This window comes from Miniopterus natalensis, chromosome X (assembly GCF_054644295.1).
Source record: "Miniopterus natalensis isolate mMinNat1 chromosome X, mMinNat1.hap1, whole genome shotgun sequence".
NCBI classification, from domain to species: Eukaryota; Metazoa; Chordata; class Mammalia; order Chiroptera; family Miniopteridae; genus Miniopterus; species Miniopterus natalensis.
Window position 1 is genome coordinate 24,956,905 of NC_142103.1, and position 20,587 is coordinate 24,977,491.

The following is a 20,587-nucleotide window of genomic DNA, read 5'->3' on the forward strand; positions in this document are numbered from 1 at the left end:
TAATTTAGGTTAAGGTCATCATGTATAATCCCATTTAATCTCACAACAACCCAATGAGGTAGGTGTTATCATTATCTCTATTTTACCAAGGAAACTGATCCAGTTGGTTATGTGATTTACCCAAGGTCGCATGAGTCATAAATGGCAGTCTGGATTTGAGCCCAGGTTGGAGGGGCCACAAAGCCCTTGTTTTTGACTACTACCCTATAGTTCATCATGGTGGTCAAGATGTTGGAAAACAAAACTTCAAAATGCCTTTAAAATTCTAGTTTTACAGGGTCAAGGTGTCCATGTTGCTTTTCACTACAGCTTACTGCTACCACAAAAGCACAGTACTGGCACTTAACAGTACAACCCCAAAATACATGAAACAAAAGCTGACTGAATTGAAAGGAGAAATACACAATCCAACACCAATAGTTGAAGACTTCAATACCCCACTTTCAATAATGGATAGAATAACTAGGCAGATCAAAAAGGAAAGAGAGCACCTGAACAACACTATAAATCAATAGAACATGCCACCTAACAGCAGCAGAATATACATTCTTCTCAAGTGCACCTAGAATCTTCACCAGGATAGGCCACATTTTAGGTCATAAAATAAGCCTCGGTAAATTTTTAAAAATGAAATCATACCAAGTATGTTTTTTTAACACAAGAGAATTAAATTAGAAATCAATAACAAGGAAATTTGGGACATTCACATTCATGTGGAAATTAAACATTGCTAAATAACCAATGGCTCAAGGAAGAGATCACAAGGGAAGTTAGAAAATATTTTGAGATGAAGGAAAATGAAGATACAACATACCAAAACTTATGAGATCTTGCTAAATTAATGTTTAAGGACAAATTTATAGCTGTAAGTGCCTACATTAAAAAATAAGAAAGATTTCATATCAATAACCCAACCTTCCACCTTAAGAGACTTGAACAAGGAGAGCAAACTAAACACAAAGCAAGCAGAAGGAAAGAAATAGTAATGTATAGAGTAGAGAAAAATAAGAGAAAATCAATTAAACTAAAAGTTGATTCACTGAAAAGATCAATGAAATTGTCTTTTCTCAGTTTCTGTTGACTGTCATACACTATACTCTGATTTAGGGGGTTTAGGGGAAGGAGATTAAAGATATCTTTATACTTTGGTAGATGATAAAGGAGAAATAGAAGGAAGAGACAATGTGGAAAAGTGGCCTGCTGAATTAATAGCCTGCCTGTAAAAGTTGTGAGCATAAGGTATGATTCAGTTTGGGCCCAGAGGAAATAAAAGATGTTGTTTTCATATGCCTCTCATGTCATACCTCTGTAGAGTTTGTTTCTTTGGAGAATGTGAGCTGTTAACTAAGGCTATTGAAATCTAGCCCCCAAATAAACATTGCTTTTGAGTGGGAGGTGAAGAAGCTGGAAGGAAGTATGAGGTATATTATGAATATTTTTTTAAGCTATACATTTAGCTGTACAGACCAAGCAAAAAAAAAGAGAGAAAGGGAGAGAAAATTTTCAAATTAGTAAAATCAAGAATGAAAAAAGGGCCATTGCTACTGACTCTATAGATACAGAATTGCTTATAAGGAAAAATCATGAATAAGTTTATTTCACAAAATTAAATAACCTAGATGAAATGAACAAATTCCTAGACATACACAAACTATCAAAACTGATTCAAAAGTATAGAAAGGGTGAATAGGCCAATAACAGGAAAATAAATTTAATTAGTAATTAAAAATTCCTTCTCTCCCCCAACTAAAAAATAAAGGTCAGGCCCAGATGGCTTTACTGGTGAATTTTTCCAAATGCTCAAAGAAGCGTTTATACTAAACTCTTCCAAAAAATAGAAGAGGAGGGAACACTTCTCTCAACTCATTCTATGAGGCCAGTATTACCCAGATACCAAAACCAGACAAAGACATCAAAAGAAAACTATAGAGCAATATTTATTATGAATATAGATGCTCCTTAACAAAATAGTAGACATCTGAATCCAAAAACATATAAAAAGAATTATACACCATAACCAAATGGCATTTATTGCAAGAATGCAAAGTTGGTTTAACATCCAAAAATCAATTAATGTAATACATTGTGTTAATAAGCTAGAGGACAAAACCATATGATCATCTCAATGGACACAGAAAAATCATTTCACAAAATTTATCACCCTCTCATGATAAAACTCAATGAGCTAGAAATGAAGGGGAACTTCCTTAACATGATAAAGGTTATCTATGAAAAACTGATAGCTAATATCATACTTGATGGTGAAAGACTGAAGGCTTTCCCCCCAAGATTAGGAAAAAGTCCAGAATTTCTGTTTTTACCACTTCTATTCAACACTGTACAGAAAGGTCTAGCCAGGACTATTAGACAGTAAAATGAAATATAAAACATCCAGATTATAAAGGAAGAAGGAATAGTATCTCTGTTTCTAGATGGCATGATCTTGTGTATAAAAAAACTTAAGCAATTCACTAATAATAAACTATTAGAAATAAACAAGCTCAGCAGGGTTGCAGGATAAAAGCTTAATATATAAAAATCAATTGTATTTTTATACACTAGCAATGAACAAGCTGATAATAAAATTAGGAAACAATTCTATTTATAATAGCACCAAAAAGAATAAAACACTTAGGCATACATTTAACAAAAGTAGCACAAGACTTATACACTGGAAACTAAAAAAAATTGTGAAAGAAATTAAATAAGATTTAAATAAATGGAAAGACATCTTATGTTCATGGTTGGAAAACTTAATAATGTTAAGATGGCAATACTTCCCAAATTGATTCAACACAGTCCCTATGAAAATCCCAGCTGACTTTGTAGAAATTGACAAGCTAATTCAAAAATTCATATGGAAGCACAAGGGACCCAGAATAATCAAAAGAAACTTAAAAAAGTACAAAGTAGGAGGATTCACTATTCCCTGTTTCAAAGCTTACTACAAAGCAACAGTAATCAAAACAGTGTGGTACTGGCATAAGGATAGACATATGAATTAGTGGAATAGAATTGAAAGTCCAGAAAGAAATCTTTATGTTATGTTTAAGTAGCCCAATTTAAAAATTGGCAAAGGATTAGAATAGATATTTCTTTAGAGAAGATATACAAATGACCAATAAGCACATGCAAAGATGCTCAATATCATCAGCCATGATGCAAATCAAAACCACGAGACACACACTTCACACCCATTACAATGGATGTAATAAAAAAGATAATAACAAGGGTTGTTGAGGATTTGGTGAAATTATACCCTCTAACATTGCTGATGGGAATGTAAACTGGTGCAGTCATTTTGGAAAGCAGTTTGGCAGTTTCTGATCAGCAATAGTAATACACTCTTAGGTATATACCAAAGAGCAATGAAAACATATGTTACCACATATATGAATGTTTATTACATTATTATTCAGAATAGTCCAAAGGTAGAAACAACCCAATGTCCATCAACTGAGGAATGAGTAAACAAAGTGGTCTATCCATACAATGGAATATTATCTGGCCATAAAAAGAAATGAAGGGCTCATACAATATGGATGACTCTTGAAAACATTATGCTTAAGTGAAAAAAAGCAAGCCACAAAAATACCATATATTGTATGATTCCATTTATGTGACATGTCCAGAAAAGGCAAAGCTATAGAGACAGAAAGTTGATTAGTGGTTGCTTAAGGCTGAGATGTAATTAGGAGCGGAATAGGGAATGAGTATTAATGGGTACAGAGTTTGTTTTATAGGAGGGGCAAGAATATCCTAAAATTAAATTGTGGCAATGATTGTACAACCCTTTGAATATATTAAATATACTTAAAAACACTGAGTTGTGAACTTTAAATGGGTGGAAATTATATCTAAATAAAGCTGTTACAAAGAAGCACAGCACTGGACAAATGAACTGTCAATCATTACAAAAAGAGCAAAAATGTGTTCTGCATTTGAAAAGACTATCCCACCTGATCTTGTCAATCCCTCATAAGGTAGGTTCTATTATTATCCTTAGTGTACGGATGAGGAAACTGAGACTCAGTTTATGTACCTTGCTCATGATTACACAGCTAAGATACAGCAGAGCAGGGACTGGAACCTACGTCTCTCTGACTTTGGATCCCAAACCCTTGCTGTTATCAATAGACCATGTTGCCCCTCTAAGTATAGTCAATGTACCTACATTGAGTGGCTTTAATTTAGGCCTTAATGGTTGTATCTAGGGGTCTCTGGATCAGCTGGGGGGTTGCTTCTTCACCTTTTGGCTAAGATAAAGTGTGGATGAGCTGGAGGAATAATATGTAATTATCCTTGGAGACTTAGAGAAGTGCTCTATAGGAGCACTGAGCCAGGAGCTCGAACTGTCAGTTTGGGAGGTCTCTACCCTCAGGCATTGCTCACAAGTCCTGGCAATGCATTAGGTGCTAATTACCTATGAGACAGCTGAACAACCTTAATCTGCTACTATCAGAGGTGGCTCCCAAGGGCATGTCCAATAAGGAGGTGGTGAATCCATTCAGACAAGGGCTAGAGGTCTAAGAGTGGCTTCCCTCCCTGCAAATGGAAACATCTCTCAACACCAGGCTCTCAAGGCCAGGTGATGCACAGCCTACCACTTGGTACTGTGATTTCCAGATCTGAGCAGCAGCACAGGGCTTTGCAGAGGAGAAAATGTCCCTGGAGAAGTCTAAATCTCCTCCAGATAGAAGGTTAAAATGCCAGTAAAGCCAGGTGCGGTTGGCTGATGTCTGAGACAGCATGCCTCCCAGATTGCAAATCTGATGTAAATTGCTCATCAGTTTTCCCCACAGGGATGCCCTAGTCTAGCTCTCTGTACTCACCCACTCAGAAGACTGACTTTAAAAAATACTTGCAAAGAACAGGATGGTGATTCAATTGGAGCTATATTAAAAAACTATTATTATATATATACACACACACATATAGACACACAGTTAACACAACACTGATAAAACTGACTTTCTATTACTTGGTCTTGCTGTATTCTACAGTCTGATAATCATTGTTCACAAGGACAAATGACCAAAAGGCCTTGCAAGAAACTCATGTCCTTTCTGAATCATCAAAAAAAGAGTCTGCTATGTTCACCCTAGCTTTAGTATTCTGTGTATGTTGCTGAGTTTTAACTATATGAAAATCGGTAAGCTGTGCATGGTATATATAGTAGCCATTAACCAAAATATTTGATTACCAGATCAAACTGTTTTCTAAACATGGGAGAAAATTTAGAGTGGAATCTGCCTCCAACTGTGACTCCAATGCCTTGTTTTCTTGGATTTCCCCAGGATACAGGGAGCTCAAGGTAGGATACAGGGAGCTCAAGACAGCTGCCTCTGGATTTTCAACCATTCCATTATAGGTGGAGAGATAACATTTGTCTGAGACTCACTAAGTTGTGTCCTCAAGATCAGGTTGGATTTATTCTATATAAATGCAAAGGCACTTAATGTATTGGTAATATTCCTTTAATTGTCTGCCTGTATTCTCCCACTAGATTGTAAGCTCCCTGAGGGCAAGGACCGTGTCTGTTATTTATAGCTCTATCTGCAGTGCCTGGCACATAATGAGTACTTGAGAAGCAGTTGAGTGAATAAGTGAAATACCTAGTTCAGGAAAACTACTGATAAAGCCCAACAAGTTATCTCTTCCCTTTCACGTCCCCATTTTCCTTTTTTTCTGTGTCTCAGAGGAGAGGTGATGCTTTGTCTTTTACATTTGGTGGTTTACCAGCATCCTTTAAGTCCAGTCAGCTAAGCATTGAATTGGGTTAGCTGGCAGCCAGTAGCTACTATGGTACAAGAATATAGACCCGGCTAGAGAGACCAGGCTCTGAGTGGGCTGGAGCTCTATTCTCTGAAGGGAAAGACCAGATGAGGTTGGCAGGAAGACTGTTCCCTATAGGCCTTTGCTAAACCACAGTCAACACTGGGGCTTTTGTTCTGGGATGAAAGTGGGGGCTGATGGAGGAAGCCAATCTCAACTTTATATCAGGAACTGATGGCCTCTCACTGTAACCTGCGTGGAGGTTACAGTGAGGCCATGGGATAAGCTGTGCACCCCAGCCCCTAACAGGCAGACCCATGAGACTCACCCTGCCCCACTTGTCTAGAACCCTGGGTGTTTGCTGTCAACCCAGTAACCAACAGTCCAAAAGGCCAAGTACTGGGCCCAGACATTGGCCCAAGCCCCTGGGGAAGTCAAGCGCTACAAACTGGGGATACCACAGTGATCCTGCATGGACAAAGACCTTGTGTCAGAGGCAGCCTAAGCCCCCACCACTCTGTAGGCCCAAGGAGGGAGTGTCTCAGGAATCAGGGAGGGGCTCTAAAGCTATGCCTAGCACTTATAGAAGCTGCAAGAGAATCCAACAAAATTGATTTGTCTTTGGGAAAGCAACATGATGCAATATGGAATGTATTCAGTGAAACTGAAGGGACAGAGGAAACCAGTGTCCCTCACATGGTGCCACTATTCCCACAGCAAGGGGAATACTTAATGAAAGCATTTGGCTAGGGTGCTAATGGGATGACTAAAACCCTTTGGAAGGCAGGGTGGTACTATAGAATCACCCAGGGGCCTTCTTAAAATGGACCCCCAAACAATCCTCACTTCCACACCTGGTCCTCAGATGAGCTCCAGGTTCTTTCTTCTGCCTTACCTTTTCTCTTTCTCCCTCTCTATTCTGCTCAGTAAGAAGTATAATTTACTTAGGTGTGATGACAGAGAGTAAGACCACAGGTGACATTAACAATGTTAACACTGGCTTTTCCATCACTTGGCCATCATAAGTTTGGTAGTTCATATGGCCACCCATTTCAAAGCAACTTGCCTGGAGACATGTGGCAACTTGGACCCCTGAGTTCTTTATATTCCAAGTTAGTTCTTTTGCTTCTCTATGTGGCCCCCTTCATATGCCTTGGGGCCGGCCCTCTATCTTTCCCCAAATCTGTGTTTGGTGGATTGCCTTCTAATTCCTGTGGACAATATTATGAGATGTAAACATGTGTCTGTTGTGATGTTCATGATGAAGAAAATGAGGTGAGAGGGTGTATGTGGATACACAGCCCACTGGGTGTTGGGTCATCCATCAGGTGTGTGCTTCTATTCTAAACTCCTCAACCTAGATCAGATGTGACCATGCTGCAAGGCAAAACAGCCTTGAGGAGAAAAAAAAAATAGTTAAGCAGCAAGAGAAGTGGATGAAGAGTCTTCAGCATGTAAGGAGGACAACTACTGGGTGAGAAGTCTCAGCTTCCACTTGTGATGTTTGGGTGCTGGGATGGGGAGAGCACTCATTGCATGTATGTGAGCCTTAAGTCTAATATGTAGAGTGCCTGCTCTTTGAGTCCCCTCCTTCTCCTCCCATTTTGGTTTGGGGCGGCATTATCTGGATTGGGTTGATTTTTCCCAAGGCCCCTGATTGTGCCATCATCAAGACAGCTCTGAGAAAGTGGGTTCACTTAGCTGTTTGAGAGCTGCACTTGACTGTTTTAAGTGGTCATGCCCTCCTATCTCTAAGACTCCTACTAGTCTATACTCTGGGCTTACACAGTCTTTCCTACCCAAGTCTTCTGTGGCCTCTTATTTCAGGCAGCTGTCAACCCTCCTATGAACAAAAGAAAGTTTTATCTTCATTTTCAGCTTCCACTTCAAAAAATTTAGAACACCCATGCATCTCTCCTAGATCAATGTACCTCTAAAACTTTGCCTTAAATTCAATGAGATTCCTTAATTGGTTCTATTTATTGCTTGTTTGCTATTTTTATCTTACAATTGTTCACTGACTCAATCAGTGTGTTGTCACAGGCATCCTTTGCTGGACAAGCCCATCTGAAGGCCAGCTGTCTTTCCCACTGGCTTGTGCCAAATGGGACGCAGTGGTACAGCATTAGCTCCTGGTAAATCCGGCACTGGCAGAATGGGGTGAGCACTAAGGCAGAGGAGCTCCTCCCTCCATGTCTCCAGGGTCCAAAGGGCCTTTGCCACACTGAAAACTGAGGTTGAACCCTACCTGCCTTGATCATTGGAAGAGGCTGGTTGGTGGGTCTGGAGAAAACCATCTTCCTGGAATCCATTAGGAGGCGGCAGTATCCCGAAATCAGGCAAGCAAAGTTGGTGGCTTCGGGCCACTCCATCAACAGCACCAGAGGCTGGGGGAGAGACGGGGAGAAACATGAGGACACATGGGAAAGAGGAAGGCAGGTTCAATTCCTGGAGAATGATGGTAAAGAAAAGATAATTTGCATGGTTATGGGAACCACAACTTCTGAACCCAAAATTGAGGCACATGTCCTGACAAATGATTTCTTCTGATTTGAGAATTAATTTGTAGTAAACTCTTACCCAAGTACCAAAGCTAATCAACCTTAATTACACATTTAATGAACCTTCTTTACTGAAAAAAAAACTAAAATTATTAAAGATCATGTGACTGCCATGTGGCTTTTATTAGGGTTGTCAGGGCTCAGTAGATATTCAGCCAGCTGGGAAAGCTGGGGTGAACCAAGCTGGGGTGAATCAAGGCTAGACTGGGGAACACCTTTTTTAAAATTTATCTTTATTGTTGAAAGTGTTGCAGATATCCCCCTATTTCCCCCATTGATCCCCTTCACTTTGCACCCCCCCCCCAGGACTTTACCACACTATTGTCTGTGTCCATAGGTTATGCATATATGCATATAAGTTCTTAGGTTAATCTCTCCCCACCCATTCACCCACCCACTCCCACCTTTCCTCTCAGATTTGGCAGTCTGTGGGGAACATCTTTGATGGGAAGTTCCCTGAGTGCAGGAGCTATCTCTTGCTTATCTCTATAACCACCCAGAACAGCTCCTGGGCATGGACATTCCATGCAATCAAGTCCTCACTGTGCCTTCCAGGCCAAAGTCTTTCTGGTCTGTAGTTCCTGCTCAGACTGTCATGTACTCCCCTTTTCCCTCTGTTTCCCAAAGTGTTCTCAAGATATTAATTGGTGCTCCTTAAAAGAGTTCCTTGGTCAAATACATGAGTGAAACCCTGGGCTAAACAAAGCTAAATAGATAATTGTAGGAATTCTCAGATCCTTTAATATATTAGTGTGCACTACCAAACTTCAAGAGAAGGGCTTCAGTATTCCAACTTTTCTAAATTATTTGATCAAAAAAATCTATTTTCATAAAACATCTTAAGGTGTTCTCAGAGCTGCTGTTGCTTTTTAACCCACTTTGGGAAATACTAGCATACTCTGTTGCTTTCTGTTCCTGACCTTAAATCAGTCAAATTAATCCTGGGATTAGCTGGTTGACTACTTAAGAGACCTGGCAAAGACAATAACAACAACAACAACAATAATAATAATAAAATGAAAAAAATCACCATCTTTTCAATAAACCTTCCCAATATCTGTATTGTAATTTAAAAAGTGTGGCTTGAAAATAAATTTGAGTCAGATGGATACCAGCCATGAGAGTTTTCTACCTGGGATAGGGCAGTGGCCTCTGGATTAAGACTACTGAAAACTGTACTGGCTGAAGAGAGACCATTGAGCTGTGTGTTGCCTTGACTTTTGAGCATTCCCACACTAGGCATTAAGAGATAAGAGAATTAAGAGAGGGGAATAAGTCCCTTCTATGACCAGTGAGAAGGCTACTGCACCAGTCCAGGTAAGAGGTGATTAGTGCCTCCACTAGGAAAATGGCAGTAAGAAGGGACATCATGAAGACCTGATGAAAGTTGGTTATCAACTAGACTAGCCTTCTTTGGCTGGATCATCACCTTGGGAACCATTCTGAATCCATACCAGCTCAGCTTTTAGTTAAAGTTGCACCAGTATCCTTTGCTATCTCCCAGAATTCCGACATATAGCTGAGTTGAATATTTTGTAGTTCATACAAGCCAAGGGTTGGCAATCTTTTCCTATAAAGGGCTAGATAGTAAATATGTTAGGCCTTGTGAGTCATACAGGCTCTGTTGCAACAACTCTGCCATTGTGGTGTGAGAACCATCATAGATAATCAATAAGTTAAACAAATGGATATGATGGTCTTCAAAGAAAACTTTATTTACAGATAGAGGTGGTGGGTCAGGTTTGGTTCATGGGCTGTAGTTTGCTACCTGATCTATGAGTGAAGCTTCTTTCCAGCTAAATACAATAGTTTGTATTCATTTTCATACCTCTCTGCTTGTTTCATTTGCCAAGAGTAATCGCCTTCTCCTTTGGAAATTCTCTTCCTGGCTTCTGTTTCCATGAGGTGATATTGTGTTCTGGTTCTGTAATTTCTGACCATTTCCATTTCCCTCTTTGGCCAGCTCTTCTTGCACAACCTCCCCACTCAATCCATGCCCCAGGCTCAGTCCTCAACCCTTAGTTCATCTTTAGGGCATCAAATTTCATCTCCAGTCTTTTCCCTTTTTTTTTTTTTTTTTTTAACCCTCACCCGAGGATATTTTTTCCATTGCTTTTCAGAGAGAGTGGAAGGCAGGGAGGGAAGGAGAGGGAGAGAGAGAGAGAAACATTGATGTAAGACAGACACATTGATTGGTTGCTCCTGCATGTGCCTCAACTGGGGCCAGGGATTGAGCCTGCACGTATGTGCCCTTGACTGGAATTGAACCTGAGATCCTTCAGTCCTCGGGCTGACGCTCTAACCACTGAGCAAAACCGACTAGGGCTCTTTTTCTCTCTTGAGCTCTTTTCCTACCTCAGAACTCATACAGTGCTACGTCTATATCACACAATCTCATGCTAGATTGAATCCTATCTTGAATCGTTTAATAGTTATAGTACATCCAATTATACTGCAAACCACAGCAAGGCATTTGGATTCTGTCCCTTAGACAATGAGTTAGTGATGCTCCTATGGAGCTTACAGAATACCATCAGCAAGAGAAGGAATGGTCTGTACCCAAGGGACCAGGATGAGATGTTACCTTTGGGTCATTATTAGGAAGGAGCAGAGGGGATATTTGTACCTCCAGCAAATGGATGTTTCTCAGTAACAACAGAATGGTGAACTTTGTGTACAACAAAATAGAGACAGAAGGGGAATAGAGTGGGAAGGGGATTGAGATGCCCTTTTCTGTCTCACTCTGTCACCAATGGCAGAAGGACACACAGAGGTTTGGGTGTGAATAGCTGCTACCACCATTACTATGAGCAGCCAGGATTCACTAGGCTTGCCTCAGAAGGTATCATAGGCATCATGACCATCCCTTCTGCCACTGATTTATTTCAGGCCTTCATCATCTTCCTACAAGACCAAAACTTCTCTAGGTATGTGTGAATGGGTGAGAAGTGTACTGAAATTCTGAGCCCTCAGCCTCCAGGTCTTGTTGCCTCTGGCCACAAGCTGCCTCATCTGTTTATTCCAGTATGCTGTACAAATCATGACTTTTTTTGTGATACAGAAAAGGTAGGGACACACCCCAGGATCTCCAATAGCCTTCTGATTGATGTCCCTGCTTCCAATCTCTACCCACTTCACTCCATTTCACCTCCATATTGCTGCCTAAGTCATGTTCTAAAATATGACTCTCTGTCACTTAAAATCTTTTTTTTTAAGTATGCATTTTATTTTACATCAAATGTTCAGATTCTTTTTAAAATATATCTTTATTGATTTCAGAAAGAGGAAGGGAGAGGGAGAGAGATAGAAACATCAGTGATGAGAGAGTCATTGATCGGCTGTCTCCTGCACGCCCCCGACTGGGGATCGAGCCCGCAACCCGGGCATGTGCCCTGACCGGGAATCGAACCCCGATCGCCTGGATCCTAGGTCGACGCTCAACCACTGAGCCATGCCCGGCCGGGCTGTCACTTAAAATCTTAAATAGCTCATCACCTAAAACCTACTGCCTTCCATTGTCACACAAAGCCCTTCGGGACCTGAACCAAACCTGCAGCTTCAAAGCATGTCTCCCACTAACTCTGCCTGTGCCCTCCTCCCATTACAGCCCCTCGTCTTATGCTCCAGCAATGACACATCATTTACAATTTGCCAGAGATGTTATGTTCTTGCATCCCTTCATAACTTAACCTATGTTGGTCCCTCTGGCTGGAATGCTCTTACATCCCGCTCTGTCCACCCAGCAAGCTGCTACTCACTGGTTACATGGCTCATAGACAGCATGACCCACTGCAAGAAGCAGCCATTCATTCAGAACAGGGCCAACACAGTTCCTGATCTCATGGCACTTATAATATAACAGAAAATAAGACATAAACCAAATAATCATAGAAATGAATATGACTGTAAGGTATGTAAGAACTATGAAGGAAAGTACAGAGAGCCATCAGAACATAGGATGTCCTGGATCAGTGTGTGGGTGAGTGGGTGCAAATGTGCACACATGTGACTAATTTGGTTGCAGAAGCTGGAGAGAGCTTCTTTGAGGAAATGGATTTGACTGAAAAATAGAATAAGGGACCATTTGACCAAAGTACAGGCTGACTGGCTGGCTGACTGATAGAAAACTGATAGACTAGCTGGCTTCAGGGCAGTCTGACCTATTGATGCCCTGGCTGACAAGCTTGGCTACAGGACAGGAAGAATGTCTCAAAGCCTAGCAGCCTGACATCCTGACCAGTTAAACTGCTTGGCTGGCTGGTCAGCTGGCTAATGAACAGATGAGAAGCTAAGTGACTAACTGGCTGATTGACTTAAATTGTGACTTCACTTTGGTTTCCTCTCTTATTTCTTAACCCAAATATAGCCCAGTGTCAGTACTAAAGCAGCATGCAAGCAAAATCCTGTGCACAGAGAGAACCAAGCACATCCCCAGTTGGCTCAGCACAGCACATCAGGAACCTCTCCTCTGCATCTCCTCACAGCCAACTGGACCCCAGTATGAGCCAAATGGAGCTTGTAAAAGGAACACAGATGCACTTTTTGCCAGCAGAGGTAAAAATCAAATCCAAGGCAGGCAAACAAAGATGTTGGATAAGATTTCTTAGAAACCTTAAAAACAACAATTTTTGTGTTTTTGTGTGTTTTTTTTTTTTAAATAGGATTTTAATGATCATATCTAATGTAATGCTTGTCCCTACAGAAAGCACTAGAGCAATAAAGCTCAAACACGAGAATAGGAGACACATTGGGCCACAAGAGATCCCTTGGGACATTCCTTTGATGGCTTCTTTTCTCCCCTTGCGTGCTTCTGTGGTAATGGGGTATGGTAATAGCCCAGTGCTGCCTCAGTCCCAGACTGCTGTATCTTGGAGAAAGACAATTGCATACTACCTCATGTGTGCTCCACTAAGAGCAAGTAAGCTGAATGAAAACTATAAAAATATGCTCAGGCTATCTTCACAAGGAGAAGGAGAAAGGGAGAATGGAGTTGGAGGCATGGTCAAACAAGAGAAGGTACAGCGGGGATTAGTTTGACATGCTCCAGCTCTGTCTCCTTCCCAGCATTTTGAGATGCCAACTAGGGAGGGTACTGGTCCTGGGGTACCCTCAGATCTCCCTAACAGCCCTGAAAACAGGAAAAGGGGTGGGAATTAAAGGGCCTGGAGGAGCAAGGGTACAAGATGATCTTTGAGTCCCAGGGGACCAAGTACATTTGGGTTTTTGCCTCCTTGACACTGGGAAAGGCTTATTGGGCATAGCCAGCTAATTTGGGGACCAGGCAGAATATCACTTTAAGGCAGTGGTTCTTAGACCAGCTGCATATCAGAATTACCTGGGAAGCCTTAAAAGCCTATATTCCCTTGGGGAGGTAGAAGAGGGTAAAGGGGGGGGGGGGTAAATGATGATGGAAGTTCATACTAAATGACTGTCAGATGGAAACCTAGATCTTTTTTCTCCCTTAATCTTCCTTTTTTTCCCCTCCCACCACTATATCATGGATTCTGCCTTTGCCAATTTATCTGAGAAAGATATAAATACCATCCTGTCAATTTCATAGGGCACTGACTTGTTATTAGTGATGCACACAGCAGACATCTCTGATTACAGATGCATCTGGTTTTATGTAACAAAAATTGGGTGTGAGCATAACATTTATCAATCAAATCACATTTTTTTTTTTTTTTTTTTTTTTTTAGAGAGAAAGAAACATTGATTCGCTGTTCCACTTATTTATGCATTCATTAGTTGATTCTTGTATGTGTCCTGACAGGGGATGGAACCTGCAACGTTGGCTCATCGCAACAATATACTCTAAACAACTGAGCTACCCAGCCAGGGCCTCAAATAATATCTTTAATGTAGTGTATAATAGCTTCCTACTTGAAGGAATCTCACCATATATTAGTTTCCTGTTGCTTCTGTACAAACTAACACAAATTTAGTGGCTTAAATGCCATACATCTATTCTCATACAGTTCTGGAGCTCAGAAGTCTCACATGAGTCTTACTGGGCTAAAATCAAAGGTAGGCAGGGTTGTGTCACTTCTGCCTTCTGGAGGCTCTAGGGGAGAATGGGTTTTCTTTCCTTTTCTAGCTTCTAGAGGCCACCCACACTCCTTGGCTCATGGTCCCTTCCTCCATCTTCAATGAGAGCAAGATCAGACTGAGTCCTTCTCCCATCACATCACTGTGACCTTCTCTTCTGCCTCCCTCTTTCACTTAGGAGGATACTTGTGATTATACTGGGACCATCTAGGTAATTCAAGCTAATCTCCCTCTTTTAAGGACAGGTGATTAGCAATCTTATTTCCATCAGCAATCTTAATTACTCTCTGCCATATAACAGCATATTCACAGGTTCTGGGGATTAGGGCATGGGTATCTTTGGGAGGCCATTATTCTGCCTACTGCACATGATAAATATTTTTACAAAGTAGAAACATTTTAATGTAAAGTGGATAATTCTCCTTTGGTTTGTCATATACATTTTATCTGTTGATTAAAGTAGGACATACCTGAACTATCTGCCACCGGATGGTTTCATCATCTACCTAACCATTCATTGTTTCCCACTCAGCAAAGTGCAACCTTCTCCTAGCCCCTTCCTTTCACCAAGAAGATCTTCTGTTTATCGCCTAATGTAGTTTCTCAGCCTCTCCACCCACCCACCCATGATGTGGACACTTTGTGTGCAATGCATAGTGCCATTCTTCAGTGCACTTGGGCTACATGCAGCAGGTGATAAGGGTTAGGTATAATAAGATGTGTGCTTTGTGTGTGCAAGACAAGAATGTGTGTGGGGATATGCATGTACATCCTTAACGATTCTATACATTTCACATTCACTCTGTCTTTTTCATTACCACTGCTGTCCCTCCAGCTCAGGCCCTGCCTTTATCGCTTCACTTCTGCACTAGCACCACAATCCCCTTCTTGCCTCCCTGGTTTCACATTAGCTTTGCTCCCATCCATCAGGCAAACTGGTCCAAATCAGCTTTCATTCTATCATTCCTCTGCTCCAGGGCCTACAGTGGATTCTCACTATTCTATCATATTGAATCTACATTTCTCAGCCTGGCCTTCAAAGCTTATAACTGGCTTATTCTGCCCACCCCCAATCTCTCCAATCTTTTTTCTCATTATTCTCCTCTTCAGCCATGCTTATCGACCTGCACATGTCTTGCTTATTTCCGTGCCTGCTCTCTGCCTGTGAATACATCCCACTTCTCTCTGCTAATCCATGCCTATTACTTCAAGATCCAGCTTAAAACACTTTTGTGGGAAGCCAGTTCTTGTAACCCCTTCCCGTTCCTTTGTTCCATGCTACTATTTTCTACAAAATTTACTTAATTTTAACTTTATTGATGTTTTGCTTTTTCAAAAAATACCAGGTTTCATTTGTTGAGGAATTATAATGTGTCAGGCAGTGTTCTAAGACATTTTACATGAATTTTCTCATTTACTCCTGAATGACAACCTTTTGAGATAGGCACTCCATTTTGCAGTTGAGGAAATCAGTGCTCGTAGAGGTTAAGATACTTTTTCAAGTTTACACAGCTAGGAAGTGGTGCAGCTGGGATCTGAACCTGGTCTGTCTGATTCCAGAGCTCTATAGAAGTTCTGATATTGTTTTATTAAAGTAGGTCATGTGTCTTTGTGAGTCTAGGTCTCCCCAATAAGAGTGTAGCCCCTCCAGGGCAGCATTCATGCCCACGACTGTGGCTGGATCTCTCCTATAAATGAGACTAGTGCTTTTTGCCTGGGCAATATCCCACTGACCCTGCTTGGCCTGGTTCCTCCAGAGCTCTAGACTCAGAGGTGAGAGATTCTCAAACTTGGCTATACTACAGAATCACCCAGGGAACTGAAAAATAAATAAATCTTGATGCCCAGGCTGCATCCCAATCAATTATACCATGATCTCTGGGAGTAGGATGCAGGCATCTGTACTTTTTTAATTCTCACCCAAGGATATTTTTTCCATTTCTTTTCAGAGAGAGTGGAAAGGAGGGAGGAAGGGGGAAGGAGAGGGGGAGAGAGAAACATTGATGTGAGACAAACACTTCGATTGGTTGCCTCCCTCATGTGCTCAGGCTGGGGCTGGGGATCGAGGCTGCAATCAAGGTACTTGCCCTTGGCTGGAATTGAACCCAAGACCCTTCAGTCTGCGGGCTGATGCTCTAACCACTGAGCCAAAACAGCTAGGGCCAGGCATCTGTATTTTTTGTAAAGTTCTCAAAGAAATTCTATTGTGCAGCCAATGTTGAAAATCACTCGTAAAGCAAAGAAGATTCAGTTGGAAAATTGTTTCTATGTTTTAAACCCTTTTTATTTCTCAGAAAGCCACATCTCTCTTGCATGCCTTGTCTTTCCTCCCCCTTCCCTACCTACTCATTTGGTTTTTTACTCAACAACATCTGAGGAGGACAGCAATCATTGGTTGAGGAAGTGACCAATTAAATATTAATATTTATATTAAGCCCATTAAATATTAGCTCCAGGCAGTTCCTAAATCAATGGCATTCCAGTGAATCGCAGGTGGAAAATTAACATATTAATATATGTTAATTAATATATGTTAATATTAACATATTAACATATTAACATATTTCTGGGTTTCACAAAGACAAAAATAATTTGCTGTTTTAGAAACGGCAAACATTCCACCTCTTAATCTGCTAACAATACCTTCTGGGAAATCCTTTAAGAAAGAAAAGCTGCCCCTTCTTTAATAACTTTCACCAGCTGGCAGGCAGGCCTGCCCCCACCTACAATGGTCACTGGGTGTTGAAACAAGAGAGCCATGAAGGGAGTGGCTGACCAAGGCTACCTGACTCTGCACTGGCAACAGCTGTTTGATAGTCTGAATGAGCTCATCTATGAGAAAAGTTCTAATGTTCTGGAAGAGGTGGACTCTGGGAGGTGAAATGGGGACCAGGCCATACCTGTTCACTGTCTCCCCAGGACCCCTTAGTTCTGTCTACATACTCAGACATCCCTTCCTTTATGATTCCAAGTGTGTGTGTCTATGGCAGGGCTCCTTAACTGGTGTGGATGTATACCTTCAGCCTTTGGGACAGCCAGACAGGGCCTGGGGTGGCCAGAATCTCTGGGATCCATTTACCCCAATATTCCACATAAATGTTATTCCCTATGTGTGCTATGACACAGGATTGGAAAGTGATGGCCTGGGGATAGCTCCAAGTTCTCCCATTCCCCTGCTCTCTGCTACAGACCTCTTACAGGTTGATTGGACACTCCCTAGCTTTCCCTAACACTGGCTGACCTTAATATGTGGTCACGATAGCATGTCCCAGGGGCTCTATCTATGGAGCATGTCTGCACCTTTCCCCACCCTCTGCCCCAAGAATGCTTTTCTTGCCTCTCTCTTTCTCCTAAGCTCCAAAGGCCCTTCTTTTGCCTCTGTAACTTGTTTCCAGAGCCCATTTCTTCTACAGCTCACTTCTACTTCTGTGACTTTCTAAATAAACTTCCTTTTATAAAAAACAGTATGTCCCACAGGGTTGAGGAGCGCAAAAAAGATGAGCCCAAGTGGACTTAGGATCTGAGGCACTTCAGAATAACTGAACTTCACCTCACAGGCTCAAACTCTCTTTCTCAAGGTTACTTCTTCCTGTGTTCCCAAGGCCTGTCCCAGGGAAAAAGTAGCCCCCAAAGCCGAACTTACCTTGGCATCCATGATACTGGTCTCCACTCGAGCCACGCCCTGGTTCTCCCGGAACAGCTGGATCTTGCTGATCTTGCTGAACTCAGACAGCACAGTGGTGAGGTTGGTTTTGAGGTCAATAACATGGCTGATGCCATGACGGGGTCCCACCAGGAGAGTGGTGGCTGACTGCTTCTCGTCCTGGTGCCCAAGTGTGGTGGGCAGCATTCACAGAAAGAAAGGCAGAGGAGGCGGGGAGAGGAGACAGGAGGAGGAAATAGAAAACAAGCATCGGGCCAGTTCTGCTGGGAAGTCTGGAAATATCTGGGGCTCAGTGCCAGGGCAGGAAGACAACATTGAGGGAAAAATGGTCTGGGATGCCCCTGTTCTCAGGGAAGGGCTCCAGATCATTGGCCCAAATGGACACCTTAGGCTCAACAGCAGGTTGAGCGAAGTGGGCCACAGGAAGGTTGGTTCTAGCAAAATCATGAAGTAGGTGAGGTTTTTCCTGGTGCCTTTACAGCACCCTCTTCATATCAAGTCTCACAGACTTTCCATTTGTTGTTGCAGGCCACTCAACGCATCTACCCAGTACTCTGCTTGAACTGGTAGCATCCTGTGTTTGGTCTTTAATCTCCCCACCCAACCCCAACCAACAGCCACTCAAACTTTCACTTCTCACTGGCTGCCAAAAGCTAAAAAGACAAGGAAGTAACCCTAGTCTAAGGTGTTAAGGGTTGACTGGGTGCTTAATTGTGTGTGTGTGGGGGGGTTATCTCTCTCCGTAAGAAGATATTTGTTCTTTAATAGGCACTACAGTAGTCTTAACCTAAAGGAATAGCCTATAAGAACTTCAACAGTGGCAGGGGTGTGTGGGGTAGAGAGGAGGAAGGGGGCAGTGGGTTTTCAGTGATCTTCAAATCCCAGCATGTAAATGGCTACGTCTGTGCCTGATGGACTGAATTCCCTTAAGTGGTCTTGACAGGCTCCTTGGTGCCATCAAGCCTGAGCCCTCTGCAGGTCCATTCTCTGGTATTAGCACCACCCCGAGAAACCTCTTACACTTGCTGTAGATGTTTTGATAAGTGGCTTTCCATTGGTGTGCCCCACAAGCATGACAGTGTGTTCCCCAGAGCACAACAAGCACCTGGATCCTGTCAGCAAGATGATTTGAATTTCCTTTCACCATAGCTCACTAGGGTAAACTAGCCTGGGGCACAATCTTTGGGGGACCAGTAGTTCCTCCCCCTCCTGAGAAGGGTGTTGCTACAGTGGAGGCCCTGAGTAGGCTGGGAAAAGCATGCTGATTCAGGAAGCCTTGGGTGGGGGGCTGTGGGGTTATAAGGAAGAGCAATGAAACAGAGCAGGGGTCAGCAAACTGGCCCACTGGCAAATCTGACCCACCACCAGTTTTTATACGGCCCATGAACTAAGAATGGTTTTTACATTTTTAAATGGTTGGGAAAAGTTCAAAAGAACCATATTTTGTGACATGTGAAAATTACATGAAATTTAAATTTCAGTGTCCATAAACAGAGATATTGGAACACAGCCACACTTATTTTTTTATGCATTGTCTATGGCTGCTTTCATGCTACAATGGCAGAGTTGAGCATTTGTGACATGTGCATAGCCTGACTGCAAAGCCTGAAATATTTACTATGGAAGTAGTCTGCCAACCTCTGAAAGTGAGGAAAGGGGACACAAAAGGGCCATGGAGGGATACAGAAAACAAATATTGCCTCTTACTTTACCATTTTACCAGAGGTGGGATCAGAGCACCATGGGAGAGGAGAGGGAGAAGAAGGAGGAAGAGGAGGGAAGACCTTTAGAAATATTTGCTGAGACATAATGACATCCTAAAGCTCTAACGGAATCCCTCCTGCCCTCCACCCAAGGACAGTGCCCACAGAAGGCTCCCTCCCACCCAGCCCTGCTACCCTCACTGACCAGGCCTACAGTGTTGAACAAAACGCCGGTGAAGGTTGGAAGTTCATTCAGAATTCGAAGATACTGGAGCTTTGCCTGAATTGTGGAGCCCTGTGGAAACAAACCACCCAGAAATATGAGAAACTTGAGACACAAAAGCAAACCTGTGTTCTCAGGAAAGAGTGTCAACATCTTAAGACAGGAACAAGTCAGCAAGACACACTGCAGGAGTGTGAGGAGATCTTCAGAGAAACTGCAGAAAGGTTCCCATTCAGACAGGTCTTGACTCTAGCATCCCCTCTCCCTTCCTAAACACTCTTTTTCCTCCTAATCTTAATACATTAAGAATCCAGGTTATTCATTTTGTTCTTGGGTTAATTCCAACACCTTTCCCTAACTGTAAGGCCCCCACCTCATCTATACCTCTCTCATGAGATCTCCTATAACCACTAGGTACTGGCCATCCCCAACTGGGGGTTCCCTTAAATACCTTTGATCCTGAACACACATACGTCCCAAACCTGTTCTTCTTCTGACATTTCCTCATACAAAAGTCTCTAATAGTGATGGCAGCATCCCCTGGGGATTCTACTTAGAAACCTGGGAGTCACATTGGACTCCTCCCTCATCCTCTTACCTGAGAAGGCCACCA

General features: G+C 42.2%; 1 protein-coding gene across 1 annotated transcript in view; it reads right to left on the minus strand.

The window, feature by feature from the left end:
• FRMPD3 (FERM and PDZ domain containing 3) overlaps positions 1-20,587 on the minus strand; it is a 65,280-nt gene that overhangs the window by 11,202 nt on the left and 33,491 nt on the right. Inside the window, exons 10-12 of the mRNA XM_087829407.1 lie at positions 19,957-20,046; positions 18,028-18,207; positions 8,024-8,162 (exon numbers count right to left, since the gene is read on the minus strand). Coding sequence (XP_087685533.1) covers positions 8,024-8,162; positions 18,028-18,207; positions 19,957-20,046 — 409 coding nt within the window. The remainder of the gene's footprint in view (positions 1-8,023; positions 8,163-18,027; positions 18,208-19,956; positions 20,047-20,587) is intronic.